At 43.2% G+C, this 19,131-nt stretch overlaps 1 protein-coding gene and 1 long non-coding RNA gene across 7 annotated transcripts in view; both read right to left on the reverse strand.

Moving 5' to 3' along the window:
- Positions 1-19,131, reverse strand: part of LOC135189635 (uncharacterized) — a 932,873-nt gene that overhangs the window by 777,824 nt on the left and 135,918 nt on the right. The window lies entirely within an intron of this gene.
- The window catches only part of HS3ST5 (heparan sulfate-glucosamine 3-sulfotransferase 5), a 201,647-nt gene that overhangs the window by 2,349 nt on the left and 180,167 nt on the right, over positions 1-19,131 (reverse strand). For all 6 annotated transcript variants that reach the window (XM_064170207.1, XM_064170210.1, XM_064170208.1 and 3 more), the window contains one exon: positions 5,132-5,270. In XM_064170207.1, coding sequence (XP_064026277.1) covers positions 5,132-5,238 — 107 coding nt within the window. In that variant the 5' untranslated portion in view covers positions 5,239-5,270. The remainder of the gene's footprint in view (positions 1-5,131; positions 5,271-19,131) is intronic.

The raw sequence follows: 19,131 nt of genomic DNA on the forward strand, positions 1-19,131 counted from the left end.
GCCCAAGGTTCTGAATAAGACATGATTAGAAAGGCACAGAAAGAATGACAAGAAAAGGTTTTTTAAATACCTTTGTTGCATTACAAAAAATGATTTTCTTATCATCCCTTATGTATCTTGCTTCTGAACCTCATTTTGTGCCTTACTGTTTCTTCTTTCCCCCTGCATTTTTGTGCTCTTCTTTCAGATTCATCTGAAATCATTTCACCCATTTTCCTCTCATCTTATGCTTCCTTCCTGCAAGAAATTATTCAGTAAGGAAAATGTTAAAACTTTGCTACTACAGAACCTTGAGTAAGCTCTCAGTTCCACTCCCAAACCATTTCTTTGGTCGTTATACAGGCCAATACTACACTGAAGATGAAAATGGGGTGGAGAGTTTCCAAAGTCCTACAGAAAAATGCCATTAATAATTTCATGGAGCCATGCTTTCCAAAATTAAGGATAGGTAAGAACAAAGGTTGCCTAGGCAATTTTAATATGGACTCACTGTGCATATGTATTCTTAAATTACATGACCACATGCTATTATTTTTCAGAGGACCCCTGCCTTAGCCTGTATACCAGATGGGCAATGCTCATTAATAGCTGTTTAGGTATGCAGTATTTAGTCTGGTTGCTCAGCATGTGGCCCCTCACTCATTTACTGTATATTATTCAAACCCTGCTTTCAGGACAGAATTATTTATTTCTTTATGGCTTATCCATCCATCACTGTTTGGTGGAGTCTCTAATTTGACACTGATTCTAGGACAATGGATGGTTGGGGCAAAGTAAGTTTGATCACCCTGGCTGACCTTCAGGCTGTTCCTTTGATTATCCAGATGCTGAGAGATATAGCCTGTCCAGGCAGAGCTGAGGTGACATTGCTGAGTTCACAGGAGCTCTAGCTAAGTCCTGCAGACTAATTAGAAGGTGTGATGATAAGTGAGGTCCTGTTGTTATCTCTTTTCTCAAGTATCTCTTCTCTTCCTTTGCTCTCTGTCATCTACTTAACTAAGAGCTTGACTTGGCCACAAAGACTGAAGTATTGCAGCGCTAATGCAAACTTGCCAATGGAAAGAAGCAAGACAACAAAGCAAGCAGAAAGCAATGTCTTGTCTTGGTAGTGGTATGATTTGGTCAGACTGGTGTGGCTGGTAAGGCAGTCTTTCAACAACAGTAAGGTGGCAGTTAAATGCATAAGGAACAGAAGCTGCAGTTGCTATCTCTGATCTCCTCTTCCCTCTCCTTCTGTGTATTTGTTATTTGTTTTCAAGCAAAAAGGATTCCACAGTACCAGTTCCAGACCCATCTCTAATTTTATCTCTTTTGCTCGAAAAGAAAATTAGCACTGCCTTCAGTGTAACACAACAGCTTGTCATACGTGGTGGTTTCCTTTAAAAGTAAATAAATACTTAAGACATCCTCTAGCCTAAGGGAAAAGATTGGATGCTGCTAAAAGTCGTTCCTCAACACTTTACATTTCAGGTTTTTAGCTCTTTCCCCTATCTTCTCCTTTCTCTAAACAATAAAAAATACCCTTTAGAAAATGTTGCCAGTGGTGGTATTAAGCAGGTTCTCAGATGTTGGTAGTTAGATACCCAGATGTAACTATTTACTGTTACATTGCAACATGCTTGTATTTTTTCCAGTAATTTGTTTTTAGTGTCTTTTTTTCTCCATTATAGGAACAATCCATTGCAAAGAAAGAGTATATGACATTTATTATGGCACTGAAGCTTCTCTTCCAAAACTATTCCTCAAACCACTATGGTAGAACTCCACAAATATTCTTGAGAAAACCCACCATAAAGCAATTCATCTCAGGGAGCAGTATTGCTGATGGACTTCAGAGCTGGAAAGCAGCTCCACGGAGAAAGACCTTGGAGTCTTGGTGGACAGCAAGTTCTCCATAGCCAGCAATGTGCCCTTCTGGCCAAGAGTGCCAGTGGCATCCTGGAGTGCATCAGCAAAAGTGTGTCTAGCAGATCCTGCCCTTCTACTCTGCCCTGGTGAGACCACATCTGGAATACTGTGTACAATTTTGGGCTCCCCAGTTCAAGAGAGACAGGGACCTGATGGAAAGAGTCCAGCAGAAAGCTATGAGGATGACTGGGGAACTCTCTTTATGAAGAGAGACTGAGAGCCCTGGGGCTGTTTAATCTGGAGAAGACTGAGAGAAGATCTCATCAGTATCTATAAATATCTGAGGAGTGGGTGTCAAGTGGAAGGGGCCAATCTCTTTTCTGTGGTCAGCAACAAGAAGACAAGGAGTAACAGCTACAAACTGGAACATAGAAGGTTTCACCTCAACGTGAGGAGAAACTTCTTTACAGTGAGGGTGACAGAGCCCTGGAACAGGCTGCCCAGAGAGGTTGTGGTCTCTCCTTCTCCAGAGACTTTCAAAACCTGCCTGGATGCATTTCTGTGCAAACTACCCTAGGGGTCCTGCTTTGGCAGGGAGGTTGGACCTGATTTCTGGAGGTCCCTTCCAACCTCTAAGGTTCTGTGATTCAAAGAGCTAAAATGAAGTTAGGCAATCCGAATGACAGGTAGCACAGCTGTCTCTGCTGATTCAGCATGCTTCCAGAATGCCACATGCAGAATGCAGTGGAGGTGTCACAGTGACAAAAGATTATACAACTGTTTGCAGCAGGAGCAGTTTGGAGCATGGAAATCATGTGAGGAGATTCCCCACATTGTCAGTGTGGAAGCTGGATAACTCAAAGATTGATTCAGATCCCAGTACTGCTGGACACAGAATCTGTTTGAGCTTCCTTGTGTGAAGCAGCTCCCTGCTCTCAGGAGCTAAAGGACAAAGGCCTCCCCTGGAGGGAAGTGCTTGGTTTATTGGACTTTATCACCCAATCAATGAGATAAACTAGTGGCAATTTCCCTTTGTGTTTAAGAAGACTCAAAACATGCACACCAAAGAGCCTAATCTGAGACTAAGAGATGAGCCATCCTCAGCTCTCTTGTTCAAATTAGATCAACATAAATTAAGAACAAATGAATCTGGATTTCTTCCTGAACCATTAGTTATTCCAAAGTCTGTTGAGGCCACTCAGTGTCCTTTTACTGACAGATTCAACAAGTTTGGATTGTGCCCTAGTGCTGAGGTAGAACACCTCCAGTTAATCCATCTGCCTCATCTTATTTAGGGCTTCTTTCTTTCTCTCTTTCATGCAAGTCCTAATAAAGGACTGCTTTTTGGCAATGTGGTATTTTTTTTCTGCTGGGTAATGCAAGAGAATGAAACTGCCATTGGCAACATTATATATGAAACTGGTGGAATTCACTGCTGCATGGGGTCAGAGAGTCAAATACTGTGGCGAGATAATTTTATAGCCATCAGTAAATTCTGTAGATGTGCAAGTGTAGATAATAGCATAAGGTTAATTAGATTTAGTGACTCTGAGCATAAAATATACTTTTGCAGGGACCAGTAAGGATTTCTGCCTCCATTTACAGAATCATATTAGTCTCAGCGCAGTTTTCACCTCTGAAGCATCAGAGATGCTTTGACTACTGCAGAAAGAAGATAAAAATTGTGAGGCTTAATTTGCAGTGGAGTACATGGCCTCCCTCTTCCTCTGGAGTGGATTTAAACAGCTGAAGAAAGCACTCAGTGACCTCAGATGGAGCTCAACATTACCTAGCAATGGACACTAGGTAGCTCTGTTTTCAGGTCACTTTCCATGCACTCCATATTCACTCAGCACAGTGTCACAATTCTGAACTCCATTAATGTTTTCCATCGTTCAAAAGAAAGGCACTAATAGGCCATTAGCACTGGTGAGCTGTCCACTAGCTTCTGGAAATCTTGAAGTCTTGTTTCATTAAGTCTTTTGAAGCAGCCTTCTCCCCACCCTTCCTCTCTTTTTTTGTAATCCTGTCTTTGTGTAGCTTCTACCAGAGCAAGCCCAGGTCACTGTGCTAGTTTGAGCCTAGCTGGGATATTTTAGTGCGTGGAATTGATTATAGGCTGGGAAAAGGAAGCAATGGTGATGTCTGCTGCACTCATAGGCTTGCTGAGATGTGTAAAAACAAGAACACAAACGCAGGTAACAGAGTTGCTCTCTGGTTTGGGCTGCTTCCCTTCTCTCTCTCTAACCTGTTGTCTGTGTGACTGATCCCTCTGCTTCCTAACCCCTCTGGCCAATTCTCCAAACTCACCTTGAACGTAAGACAAAGTCTGGGGTAAGGTAGAGGGGTGGAAAGGAGGTGGAAGGGTGGATGGGAGCCCCTCCTGGGGTCTCTAGTTACTGTGAGGCGTGTTGTGTTTCTGTATTACTTTTTTTAACTTGTATATTGCTGTGTATAGCTGTAAATATTGTAAATATCTGCTCGTATAGCCAGCTAAGCTGTAAATATGAAGCTTTGTTCTAATTTCCAGCCAGATGAGTCTAGTCTGGGGGATTTTCACAAGTGTGGGGGTGGTTAACAGCCAAACCATCACAGTCACTTTGAAAGTGACAGAAAGAGCAGTGCCAGTGCAGGCAGCACTACTGTTGCACTGTCAATAACCAGTCAAAACTCAGCCTGGTCAAAAGTGCCAAATACTCTTTGATTTCCTCTGCTAGGTTTTCTACTGCTTTCCAGGAAATTACTTGCAGAGAAACCCCACTTATTTAGCACATTCAGCTCCAGAAAATAGTGGTTAATTAACATAGTTAAAATTCTCAAAGCCTGAAGCAAAGTGAAATAGTGTTCAAAACTTGACAAGCTACTCTGCAGGCTCATACTTAATCTTAACTACCACTGTTGCACATTAATTGCTTACTCATAAATTTAGGGAAGGTGCTATATAAATACATCCTGACTGCTTTGCTGAAACTAGAGGTCAACACACAGATGCACACAGACAAAAATGAACTACTGCAAGGACATTTTTGCTGGATGCTGTTTTATTTTTCTGCGTAAACAAGCATCAGTGTGTTCAGAATGCAAATGATCAGACAGAAATACTTGGCCAGGGGTGGTCTGCAAGTTGATTTCCCCATTCTCTTCTTCCAAAGGAAAGAAAACTCAATGGAAAGCACCACTAGCAGAGATAGACTTTCTATGAAGGACTAAACACTAACATATACTACACAATACAATACTCAGACAATCTGAACCCATTTGTAATTAATACCTAATAGCTTACCTATCCAAGCTCCCAACTCTGGCAACTAGATATAGGAGACTTCCAATAGCAAGGCTGCCTAGCACAAAGAGCTTCTGTCTTAGCAACGCCTGCTGTTTGAATAGCATGGCCCTCCATCAATCTTCAGGACTTCTTCAGTCTACAGAGACAAGAACACATAAAACACTCATCAGCAAGCAATATGCAGGGTCATGTTCAGTCAGTTGTTGCAAGTGATTAAGTCATGCCAGCAATATCTTTTCAAACTTCAGAATAAGTAGTTAAAACTTTTGGGGGGGGTTTATTGTTTTTCTGTCCCGTGTGATAACACCTGGCAATGTATCTGGCATAGGATGGTAATTCTGGAGGTGACAGTTCAGCTACACTCACCATTACCAGGTCTATCTGACAGCCACACTGTGGGTTTTGACTACATAGAGGCTTGTGTTGTAATAGGATCTTTTGCTAAGTAAATACATTTAGACTTTAAGCCCTTCAAAATCAGCCTGGGATAGATTTCAACAGAGATTTAAATACTCTGCTTCCAAATGAAGCAGCAGCCATCAGGAGATAGGCCTGCAGGTCCTCTGGATACAGTGTGTGGGGATCTGTTTTACTCTCTTAGTATTAGAATGTGATCTGGAGAAAAATCTACATCAGTGTATTTCCTGATCTGTGCCAGCAAGCACAGGATGGCAGACCTGGGAAGCATGTAGCTGGGGAGGACATAAGGATGACTTTTGGACACTAGCACATCTTGTCAGCCCTCCCTGTGTCAGCATCAGCTTGGGCTGTTATGTGGAGAACATCTTAAGCACTTCATCTTCCTCACACTGGCCTTGACTGTCACTTCAAGATACACCAGCTCCAGGCTTGGAGCTACTTTTGAGCCAGGAGCAGCCTGCCTGCCTTAGTGCTAGCTGAATTTAGTGCCATGGATGCAGGCCACTCCAGACTGCTTTTCTTCAAGGGTGGTAGAAGAGTAATTTCCAAGCACGTTTGTTTTTGTCTTACAGAGAAAGACCTTGTAAGACCATTTGGTTCCCTCTTGAACTCTGAGTCTGACTGACTCTTTAATACACTTCTGGTGCAAGAACAACAACAAAAACTCCTCACACATCCAGATCATAGCTCAGGATAACCTATCATACAGGCTAAGCTATCCTACATGATATACTGCTTTTTACATAGATTAAAGCATCCTTATAATAAGAATTCTTAGAGAAGATCCTTATTGCAACAATAATCACATAACACACAGAGTAAAAGGGCTTTGCAATGTAAATAGAGAGGCAGAAGAAGTATTATCAACCTTTAAAATATAAATGAGGAGCAGAAATACACAGAGATTAAGTGATTTGTTCAAGGTCACAGAATAAACCCGTAGCACCAGTGGGATTCAGTGTGAAATGTCTGAATTCCTCTCTGGTACCTTAACTACATTACAAACTGTGCTTTGTGGTTTGCTTTGGGGTTTGGTTTGGTTGTGCTTGGGGTTTTTTTTGTGGTATACTTTTTCTTGGTATGGAAAAAGAAACATAAAACTGACATATAAATGAGGAATTCTAAACACTGAGGAAGGAAGAAAATCTGTAGTGGAAGTTTAATTATTAAGAATAAGTGATACTATATGTTGATGTGCTAAAAAAAAGTTATTTAATTAAAAAAGAAGAAAGAGAAGGACATTGATGATGATAATGACAAATTTTCATAGGTTTTGAGTTCTAAATTCTTCAGTGCTGCTCTCTCTAAATAAAAAGCATCATTTCAGCACTGCAACTGATTCTGTACTTGATCTTTCACAAGGCAAAAGGGTGCAAAAGTTGGGAGAACCATCCAAAAGCAGGGATGGGATAAAACCAAGATCTGTACAAATGTAGCAACCATCCCAAAGTGGGGATGGTCCAGTCTCAGCAGGAGCCTATCCTTATCAGTGGCAGGGACTCTCAAGTGGGAACTGTCAAGGCAGGCACCCTCAACAAGGGAACTCTTGCACTATTTATCCTTTTCTAGACAAGGTGTCCATTTTCCGTTTATACTGAGTGCATAAACACAGCCAATCACCAGCCCAATTTCAGTGCAGGCTTTTACCCAGGTCACCCCATGTGCAGTAAGCGCCTTTTGCTACCCCCCCTTGAAGCCTGCAGGACCAGGGAGGTGGGGAAGCATGGTTTTGTGCCTTTCTTCTCCCATTCAACCCACAGAGTGAGAGGGAGAAGAGAGGAATTTGGGATATCCCAGGACAGAAATAGTATCTTGGCTTCAGAAAAGGCTACATCTTACAAGGGATGCACTGAGATAGCTCTTTGTGGCAGAAATGAGGACTGAAGCAATGTCACTATTTAAATCATAGAGTTAATACAACCAGAATGTGGTTAAGGTGAATGTCCCTTAGGCAGAAATGCTGCTGGAGAGTGAGATGCCAACACTTCAATGAAATGGAAAGAAGGAAGGAAAAGGAAGAAATGAAAATTCTGGGGACATATTATAAGCTGCACAAAGTTTTCTATAAGAAATGCAGGCTTTTAAGTTTAACAAAGAGCTGGAAGGCAAGATAAAAAGTAATTCACAGTGACAAGATTTTAGCAGTTATTTGAGATAAATAAAAGTGCTTAAAGAATTGTGCATTCTGTCAGGGATGACAGCTGAACTGGCATGCAAGCTACTGAGCAGTAGGAAGAGGGCAGGGAAAGCCACAGGCAGAACTTTTACCAGTAGATGGGTGCTGAATGTGGAAATTTCCACCACAAGAAATGCCAGTGTAGAACTGCACTTCTTACTGCATGCATTTACTGCATCCAGTTGTGGAGCCCCAATTACAAGAGGGATGTGGAGATGCTGGGTCGTGTCCAGAGAAGGGCCATGAGGATGATTAGAAGCATCTCTCCTGTGAGGACAGACTGAAAGAGTTGTGGCTGCTCAGTCTGCAGAAGAGAAGGCTCCGAGGTGACATTATTGTGGCCTTCCAGGACCTGAAGGGGGCCTGCAAAAAAGCTGGGGAGGGACTTTTTACGCTCTCAGGGAGTGACAGGACTTGGGGGAATGGAGCAAAGCTGGAGGTGGGGAGATTCAGAGTGGAGATGAAGAGGAAGTTGTTCATCATGAGAGTGGTGAGAGGCTGGAATGGATTGCTCAGGGAGGTGGTTGAGACCCCATTCCTGGAAGCGTTTAAGACCAGGATGGATGAGGCTGTGGACAGCCTGCTCTAGGGTAGGGTGTCCCTGGGCATGGCAGGGGGGTTAGAACTGGGTGATCCTTGTGGTCCTTTCCAACCCTGACTGATTCTATGATTGTCCAGTTGGCTTGCATCAGAAATATCTGTCTTGAACAATCTGTGTATGAACAAAGTCTCTCCAAGACCATACAACAAATTAATGCACACAAAAAGAACCAACACAAAGAATTCACGATGCAGACAGCACATTTCTAGAAATGAAAGTGTGTGCAATGCCATGTAGAGAAAAAACTTATTGTGCTTTGTGATTTCAGATGCATGGCTAAACTAACTTAGAGTACAGAATCACAGAATAAAACAGGTTGGGAAATAACCTTGGAGATCATCAAGTCCAACCTATTACCCAACACCATCTAATCAACTAAACCATGGTGCTAAGTGCCACATCCAGCCTCTTTTTAAACACTTCAGGGACTGTGACTCCACCACCTCCTGAGGCAATCACTCTTTCTGTGAAGAACTTCTTCCTAACATCCAGCCTGAATCTCCCCTGACACAGCTTGAGGCTGTGTCCTCTTGTTTTGTCACTGGTTGCCTGGGAGAAGAGACCAACTCTCACCTGGCTACAACCTCCTTTCAGGACATGGTAAAGCTAAAAAAAGAAGTTTCATTTAGCACTAGAAAGGAACCTTATCAGTGTTCTGTGAATACCTCACTCAACTCCATTGTCCATGTTCCCATCCTTGCAGTTGAGAGGACTGTGGTTATTGAGTGAATTGCCAAGAGAACATAGTACAACTATATAGTGCCAATTGAAAAAGAGATGGACTGTTCCTGACAAGGATAAAGGAAGATACTACACATGCTGGCCAAATAATATGCATTTTGGGTGAACTCCTGTAAAAGTTAGTTTTAAGTTCAGGTTAGGTCAAAGTCAAAGAAGAAGGAGAAAACAGAATAAACCATACCAATAATGACAATATTAGCGATAAAAGCCTGCATTTGATAACAGCACAAATTGTGTGGAAGCACTGAAAACAGAAGCTGTTGCTATAATCATCTAATTCAAATAAAGGCAGCATGAGACAAAAATAAAGATTGCCAGGAACTTGTTTGAAAATGATCAGAGGGAAATTTCTGGACTCATGGAACAGAGACGAGAAGATGCAACTGATGAATTGTAGCATGTGGCTGATTGTGGAGAGAAGCATAAGAAAGAAAGAAAGGCAACATTTAATCCTTTGATGAACAGACTGAAGAGACACAGTCTTGATGGAGTGGTGTGATTAATCCCAGCGATCTACAAGCCACAGGGAAATGTGCATGAAGGAGGCTGGAAAGATAACAAATGCAAAGTGCATTTTGAGTTGAATTTATCAGTTGGCAAAGATGTATTATTTTTTTGATTTTTAGCACCAGCAGGGGTCATCTGTTGATCAACAAATATTTATCTTCATACACTAAAAGAAAGATCTTGGAGTCTATGTGGGATTTAAATAGAGTAACTGAGACAAGAAGTCAGGGAATTGATCACTTGGGATGTTTTTGCTTCTCTCGATTTTGCATGATGTTTCTTGGCTGTTAGCTGCAGCTTCTTGTATTTGTCACTGTGAGGAAAACTCATAAAAATGAAGCAGTTGGATTTTTTTCTGGGGTAGGAAGTCACACGGTGTTTGAGAAAGGAGAGAATTAACCCCTCAAAATGTGTGCATCATCTCAAGACGATCTTCATTGTTTGGCTGGAATAGCTGATCATGATCCTTCTTCTTCTTTAGTCATTTCCAGGTCCTCACGTTAGAATCATAGAATCAGTTAGGTTTGGAAGGGATCACAAGGATCAGCTGGTTTCAACTCCTCTGCCATGGGCAGGACACCCTACCCTAGAGCAGGCTGCCCACAGCCTCATCCAGCCTGGCCTTAAACACCTCCAGGGATGTGGCCTCAACCACCTCCCTGGGCAACCCATTCCAAGCTCTCACCACTCTCGTGCTGAACAACTTCCTCCTCACGGCCAGTCTGAACCTACCCAGCTCCAGCTTCACACCATTCCTCCTTGTTCTGTCCCTCCCTGGTAGCCTAAAAAGTCCCTCCCCAGCTTTTTTGTAGACCCCCTTCAGAAACTTGTAGGCTCCATTAGCTCTTGTGCTATCTCACCACTGGTGGAGCTCTGGGCTAATGGCAAAGCAAAGGTATAGTCCTACTGTACTTTTCCTCCAGTACCCTTCACTTCAATGGCTTAACTGCAGGAGTACTAATGCACCTTTTGGACAGCATTAGAACTGGAATAGTCCTGATAAAGCAGAACATTATTTGTCATTAGAAAGAGGATTTCTCTATAATAACAGCATTGAACAGCCTAAGAACAGACAAAATTCTTCCCCTTTTTGACATAATAAAATAAAATAGATAAAAGCAACTGAAAGCTTTGCAAAAATCAGTTTTCTAAGGGAGCAGTGAAGTGCTGAGCCTTCAGAAATGGAATTTGCATTTATTTTTATTTTAAATTTTACTTAATGGTTTATATTTTTATAATCAAAACGAAATTTAATTCCAGTGACTATTGATAGTGTTTTGACTTTTTCTCTCTAGCATAGGGATGAAATAAAATGAATGCCTGTTTGCTCAACTTGGCTTCTAAAGGAAGAAGGAGCTATGTTCACATGGAACAAGTCCCTGTGTACTAAACGTGTCCTTTCCTCCTCATGATTCATATTGACTGAAAGAGAGGAAAAGAAAATGCCAGCAAAGCTGGTGTGAAACAGTAAATGATGCAGATAAAGTCCAACATAAAGATTTCCTATAACCTTGTGCCACAGCTGTGATAACAACTTAAAAAACATTATTTTTTTTGGTCTGATATTGTAGAATTTTGACATTTGGGAGTGCCTTTAAGCTGCCCTTGAGGCCAGTTCTTTGTCTAAAGAGATGGTAAAACCCTTCCTCCAGAAAGGCTGCTTTGGTCTGGGAGACCATCTACAAAATGATGATTCATAATCCCAAACCCATCAGGGATGTCTTGGGTGATATACTCAGATAGCTGGGTTCTCTGAAGCCTGTAAAGAGTGGTAGTGGCTATTTATTTAGTCCACTGCCCACAGGACATGTGACTTCATACACCCTCAAGACTCATCCATCCATCGTTTCACTCTCTAGGTAGCTGCTTTGTAAAGTGCCAGGAGTACAGAAGCCCCCAACCAGCTCTTTATCACATTCCTTTCTCAGCCTGACCTCTTCTTCTTCTCTGCATCTTGCTGAAAGATGCTTTTGGGAAGAGAGAGAAACAACTTCAAAGCCTACTCTTGCCTTTGCAGTGCTCCGTGCCAAACAGTTACCCTGCCAGATTGTCAGAGTGGTTACAAGTCTCAGACGCTTTGATGCCCTTGAGGTCTCAGACACATCTGCTTAGGAAAACTGCCTTGTTGCGTCTGAGCCAGCGAGGCAGGCGGCCACGTTCTGCTGAATGATGACTAGCTTGCCATGATCCATGCTTAGCTACAGTGCTCCAGGAATGCTTCCAAGCCCATAGATCTTAATAGGACTTCATTAGTCCAAAATACAGATGCTTGTCTCCTTGCCAGCATCCTGAGTATATTACCCGGCACTGATCTCCGTAGAGCACGAGATTAATCTGATAGGGTTGGCCCTTTTCTTGGAATTAATGGTGTTTCCCCAGCTACTTCCCTCCTTTCCTTCTGAAATGATCACCTTCCTCGTCTGCTCCATTTGTCAGGAACACTGGAGCTGATGACAGTGAGACAGAGAACCTGTGGAACTGCAGTTGTGACTGTAGAAAGTTTATGACAGACAGCAGTTTTACAGTCTTCAAAAGACAATACCAGCCTCATTTCTTCCAGAAGGCATTACAACAGCTGCAACTAAAATTAGCAATCAAAAGAGAAAAAAGGAGGTTGGGGAGCAAAGGACAGTGAAATGGAAGAGAGAGGAAGATTGTCTGCAGAAGTCAAAAGAGAAATCATAAAAGGAGGCCAATAGCACTGCCAAAGGAGAGTAAGAGTTTAGTTTTTAGTTCTGGGAAAGATTTAGGAAGATTATAAGTCCTCAGAGGGAAAGTTAAGCAGGTAGGTAGCTTTCTTCTTCTGCCCTTCATTTAGAGTCTAATCTTTGCCATGAACAGTTTCACTGTCCTGAGGAGGGCTTGAAGGCAGGGAGGTATTGGTTAATATGATTCAATGAGAAATAAAATGACATCCGTTAACATGTAATTAAAAAAAACCTCTTTTCCACTGATTTGAGCCATGTTTGTAGGCTATTGCTCCTTGCATTTTTCCTGGGGAAAAAAGTTACCCTTTCCCAAATAATACCTGAAATAACACACATGAAAGATTGTCTGAAGTTCTTTCTTTAATTAAAACTGAAAGACAGTTGAAGTCAATTCTCCTCCAAGCCATTATGTTGGCAATATCTAGATCACAGAATCATAGAACTACCTGAACTACCTGAAGGGAGGCTGTAGCCAGGAGGGGGTTGGTCTCTTCTGCCAGGCAACCAGCAATAGAACAAGGGGACACAATCTCAAGTTGTGCCAGGGGAAGTCTAGGCTGGATGTTAGGAGGAAGTTGTTGTCAGAGAGAGTGATTGGCATTGGAATGGGCTGCCCAGGGAGGTGGTGGAGTTGGCATCCCTGGAGGTGATCAAGAAATGACTGGATGAGGAAGAGACCAACCCCCACCTGGCTACAGCCTCCCTTCAGGAGGGCAGGGACACCCTACCCTAGAGCCTCCCTTTGGCTTTGCTCTTGATGCTCATTTACAGAACGTACATCCTAATACCTTTTGGGCTCATGAGCTGGCTGCAGCCTCAACCACTGCCTGTTTGGTATTTTTATTTCATGTAGAAAACTGTAAACTAATCTGCAGCATTCAAAATGCATTAGCTGTGTGAGAATTAACTGCAGAGCATCTCAGTGCTTTGTTTAATTGGCTTTGAAATACACAAAACCACCTCCTCACATTCTAAAGGGGCAAATATCTAGAGCGACCACCACATAAATATACTATAAAGTTAAACTAGTTCTGTTTGTCTATGAAAATAGAGGCCCTAGAGAGCCCTGATTACAAGCTGTGCAGCCATCAGAGTGAGTGACATCTTATAAATGTCTCAATAGTTTGAAGAGTTGATCTAATCATGGAAAAAAAAGGACTCATAAACAATTTATTTGCCATTTGGTGGGGGGAAAAAAGAAGGGTGAATAATTTATTTGGTCAATATTATTCAATCATCAATAGAACTAGTAGAATAATTTATAAATTTACCTCTGAATAATTTATTCATCAATTGATGGCAGGAGGAAATTAATGAAGTAAACAATATTTAAGTAACACTCAACAGGCTCTCAGTGGCAGAGGCAGGATGGCCAGGAAGGAACTGAGGGAATGGATCCCTTTTGTCAGGCTCATGATGAGCACAGTGGATCACCAAAGGACAGCTGCTCTGTGGCCATTGCTGTGGCTTGCTGATAGTGGTCACCTTCTTTATCATGTACCCACTCTGAAGAGGTGACCAGGAAGGAACTGAGGGAATGGATCCCTTTTGTCAAGCTCATGATGAGCACAGTGAATCACTGAAGAACAGCTGCTCTGTGGCCATTGCTGTAGCTTGCTGATAGTAGTCACCTTCTTTATCATGTACCCACTTAGGAGAACAGATCTGTAAGGGTGCCCCAAGTGTGCTGTGTGATTTCTTTGTGTCTTTGATGAGAGTGGAAAGCTGGAGATTCCTCCTCTTGTGTTCCACCAGCTTCTGCTGTGACCACTGAAACCAGACAGCGCTGGCTCTGACACATGGCAGCAGAGGCTGCAGGTGCCATCACAGTCCTTCAGCAGCTTCCAACTTGTCAGGGAGGTAGGAAGCAGAGGGTTTGCCTCAGAAAGCCACAAGGTGCTGTCTGCTCTTTCAAGATAGATTGCAAAAGTAAAAATTGAAACTCCAGGGCATCTCAGAGAGGAAAAATCTTAACACCTTAAAATATTTCATGTTGCATTCTTAAAGGTCAAATCCTCAAGCCATTCAAGTTACTACACTGGATTACACAAGCGTGGTTGTGCAGCTGAGCTGTGCCTGGAATCAGGGAACAATTTGCTGATGTGCAGAGTTAAAACCAACACAGAATCACAGAAACATCCAGGTTGGCAAAGCCCCTCAGGATCGCCAAGTCCAACCTAAAACCCTACTCTACAAGATTCACCTTAAACCACATCCCTAAACACCACATCCAAACGACTCTTAAACACATCCTGGGTTGGTGACTCCATCACCTCCCTGGGCAGCTCATTCCAGTGCCTGACCACTCCATGAAAAACTTTTTCTAAGTCCAATCTAAACCTCCCCAGTCTCAGCTTGAGGCCATTCCCCCTTGTTCTGTCTTCAATTACCTATGAGAAGAGCCCAGCAGCAGCCTCTCTACAATGTCCCTTCAGATGGATGTAGACAGCAGTGAGGTCTCCCCTCAGCCTCCTCTTCCTCACACTAACCATCCCCAGCTCCCTCAGTCACTCCTCATATGATTTATTCTCCAGGCCTTTCACAGCTTTGTTGCCCTCCTCTGGACCCCCTCCAGCACCTCCACATCTGTCCTGTATTGCAGTGCCCAAAACCAAACACAACACTCGAGGTGTGGCCTCACTAAAGCCGAGTACGGCCAGGAAAACGAATTCACAGGCTTGTTACTGTGATCATCAAAATAATGTAAAGGCAAATCTTATCTTAATATAATTTTTAGTTTTGATTATGTTTTGTAATGTCTCTCCAACGTGGCTGTGGCTTGCTGTGTAACTCGTTCAGAAACATCTTGCTGCCTTCAGACAACATCCACCGGTTTGCTCTGAGTGCGCTCTGCTGCCGTTGAACAAACCCATAACAAATCCAGCCTGAACATTAACTAAGAGCTGCAGCGGAATACTGTTAATAAAAATCATCCCAAAATGGTTTTTGTTGTGTTATACTCTCACATTGTAACAGCTGTCACAAAAAGACAAATATAAAGCAGGCGTGAGGATGTCAGCAGAAGGGAGGGTTTTTTTTCCCTTGCTGTTTTCGCTGTGCTAAATTTAATAGCAGATATATGTGCAGCTTGGGATGGAAACAGATGCCCTTTATGAATAGACTAAGTGGAGGAATCAGCTGGCTTATATTCCCCCCTCAACTGCTACCAGGATTTTTCCACTCTTTGTTCCTTTGTTCACTGTAAACTGTAAGCAGTGAAAATCAAGAGATGAGGGAAAGTTTATGAATTATAGACGGTCACAGAGTTTATTAGCGCTCCACGCTTGTCCTCCTGGGAGTCGCTGGAAGAAGAGCTTTGAGCAATTTCCAAATTTTCAAATGGGTTCTCCATTTCTTTATCTCATTCAGCTTTTGATATGGTGCATAAATTATTTATCAGGGCTAGCATTATTTCGTTAGCTTGCCTTGTCCTCTGGCACCATGGCTGCAGAAGGATATTCGTTTTGCATTTGCAATTACTAAACTTAAAAGAAATCAGTTAATTTTTCCTCTGTTCAGCTCTCTCATTTCATAGAGACTGAGATGTGAATAGAATTTCATTTTGACCTTGAACCCTAATTACTGTTTTCATCCTGTCATTTCACCAGAAGGTGTAACTGAAGTTTATGTAAGAAATTAATTCCTTCCTTCCCTCCCTCTCTTTCTCTTTCTCTCTCCCTCTTTCTCTTTCCTTCTTTCTCCTTCCTTCCTTCCTTCCTTCCTTCCTTCCTTCCTTCCTTCCTTCCTTCCTTCCTTCCTTCCTTCCTTCCCTCCCCTGTCTTCCTCCCATCTTCCCTTCCCTTCCCTTCCCTTCCCTTCCCTTCCCTTCCCTTCCCTTCCCTTCCCTTCCCTTCCCTTCCCTTCCCTTCCCTTCCCTTCCCTTCCCTTCCCTTCCCTTCCCTTCCCTTCCCTTCCCTTCCCTTCCCTTCCCTCCTTCCTTCCTCTCTTTCTCTCTTGATAAGAAGATAGGGAATACATTTTTCCACACCATAAATTCACCATTAAAGCTTAACAAATTGTGTGCTATGCTGGTTAAGTTCAGGGAAGAATCCTCTTTTATATGCTTTAAGTCTGTCTCCTTGAAGTTAATTACTGAGGCTGTTCATCTTATACCTTCTCAGCTGCAATAGTTTCTGAACAGAACAGCTTCTCAGTTCCTTTACCTTGCAGAGTGTAAAGGACACATTTGTCTTTCTCCATGCTAGGATGTACAATGTATTCTTAGGCAAGTGTTTATTATGACTGACTTCCTCCTGGTTTCCTTCCATGAGATGCTTACATCCCTTCCTGCCATCCCTTGCCCTGTTCCGGTGGTGCAACTGCCAGGTAGCAGGCAGACTTCCATCAAACATATACATGTGTAGCTTTACATCCAAATAAATGTGCTAATTAGCCTGGAGGAAAACTTTATCCTCACTGTTTGATACAAGAGCAGACTTTTGCCCCCCAGGTGGCCGAGACCACCACCTGGATCCTGGCCTGGATCAGGAGTAGTGTGATCAATAGGATCAGGGAAGTGATTGTTCCCTTGTACTTAGCACTGGTGGGGCCACATTGTGAGTACTGTGTTGACTTTTGGGACCTTCATTACAAAAAAGATATTGAGATGCTGGAGCATGTCCAGAGAAGGGCAGCAAGACTTTGGAGAACAGGCCTTGTGAGGAGCAGCGAGCTGGGGTTGTTCAGTCTGGTGAAAAGGAGGCAGAAGGGAAACCTTCTGGCTCCCTGCAACTACCTTGAAGAAGGTTGGAGTGAGGTGGAAGTCAGTCTCCTCTCCCTAGTAACAAGTGATAGGATGAGAGGAAGTGGTCTCAGGTTGTGCCAGAGGAGGTTTAGGTTGGATATTAGAAAGAATTTCTTCACTGAAGGAGTTTTCAAATGTTGGAGCAGGCTCCTCAGGCTGAGTCCCCATCTCTGGAGGTATTTAAAGGGCGCAGAGATGTGGTGCTGAGGGCCATGGTTTAGCACCAGACTTGGTAGAGTTAGAGAATGGTTGGACTCAATGATCTTAAAGGTCTGAAACAATTCTATGAGTCTATGATTCAATTACACTGGTTCAAAATCATTTCCCCTCATGCCCATGTGGCTCAGCTGTTTCCTACCCTTTCCTAGGACTCCTAGACTGAAGCCCTCTTGGAAAAGAGAAGGAAGAAGGCTTGCAGCCCTTTTTATCCAGCTGTGATTCCCCTTATGCAAAGAAGCCCCAGTGATATTCTGGTCTGTGAGGTGGTAACAGTGCTGAGCAGCTAACTGTGAGAGGTTGTGACAGAGCTGCTTGTGCTGCCGAGCAGTGGCACATCCCCACCTGAGGCCTCTGTCAGGGTGGAGGATGGGTGGCAGTGTCACTTTCCTTCCCCTGTGTGACAGCCACTCAGGCAAACGATTTGCCTCCTGGTATGTCTGACACAGGCCTCGTTGTGTGCAGGCAACGATCAGAGCCCAGAATAAGGACAGGATATTACAGCATTGTCTGCAGTCACTTTCCTAACACCAGCTAGGGATTAATTCACTGATTTCTCCCCAATTGCACTCTGTCCTATCACTTTAGTCCTTTGCCTTTGAAGGTTCTTCTCTCATGATTGCATGCTCACTCCTGTTGCTAACTACTATCTTACAGGGCAATAAGATGGTTGCTAGCAACAGGAAAATCTTGGTGGGCTTTGTGCCATTAATCCACTGATGTCCTGTACTGCTTCCTTGGGCAATTCCCATTCCTGATAACGGCAGACACTCTTGCTCTTCTAAGAGCATTAAATGTATTGGGTTTGATTAAATTTAATGCATTTAGTAGCTCTGTGGGACTGATCACAAGTAGGAATCCAAGCAGGTGGCATGATGTCAGTGGGCACGTTGTTACTATCAACAGAATCAGGCTTCCGTGGAGTGGGATATGAGATAGGGCACCTCTTATCTCCAAGTTAATGGTCCTAATGCTCTCTGTTTCATAGTTGCCTAACAGACCATGCAGCTGTAGAGATGTCTTGATGTTGTATTAGGTGAGTTAAAGAAGATAATAAATTCTGTTCTGTAAGCCTCAGGTACTCAGCAGGTGGAAAGGTAGCATGGAGCTGAAGCTTGCTTTCCACTGCAGGACAGGCTTCTGCCCTTCCCACTTGTACTTGTGAATATCTACTTCCTTGCTTCTGAAAGCTGTTGGGACAGTGCCCTCACTGCAGAACATATGTCAAAATAGCCTCAACCATAGCAGGCTTTTCAAACTACCCCATGTCAGAAGAGCCATTCCCATGGTCCTGATGGGATTCCAGGAGCAAACCTTTTACATAACTACATGTAACTCAGGCATCAGCAATTCCTTGCTGTGGGATGACTGCGCCCTGCTTCTCTCCAGTTGCCTGTTGATAAGAAGCCTGTCCCATGGATGTCAGGCTCCTGCCTAGTCTGCCCACACTCCTAGGCCTCCAGGGACAAGTCAGGTAGCTGGTCCACTCTGATGTCATGTGCAAGGTAGTTAGTAAGGCTCAGGGAGTGACAGTTTCCCTGCACCTGGCCACCTTGAGATCCCTGTGGGCTCCCTGTGCTATTTATATACCAGGCAGCAGATCACTGCATGAATCCTTAAGCTACTACTACATCATCACTGGCACTAAGCATCATTCAACCCACCTTACCCCTGAGGATGCCACCCACATCAGTCTTCACAGTGCCCAGCTTGAAGCTTTATTCACACTGCTGGGTGAAGAACAGGGCTGATTAAAAAGAAACCAGCACTCCAGGTGCATTCACACTCCTTGTCCCCATTACTCATAGCTCTACCAAGATACACTGGAGAAACCAGTTGTAGAAACTGTGAATGTGTTTGTTTCTTTGATGCAGCAGGAAAGAA

This window comes from Pogoniulus pusillus, chromosome 33 (assembly GCF_015220805.1).
Source record: "Pogoniulus pusillus isolate bPogPus1 chromosome 33, bPogPus1.pri, whole genome shotgun sequence".
Lineage (NCBI taxonomy): Eukaryota > Metazoa > Chordata > Aves > Piciformes > Lybiidae > Pogoniulus > Pogoniulus pusillus.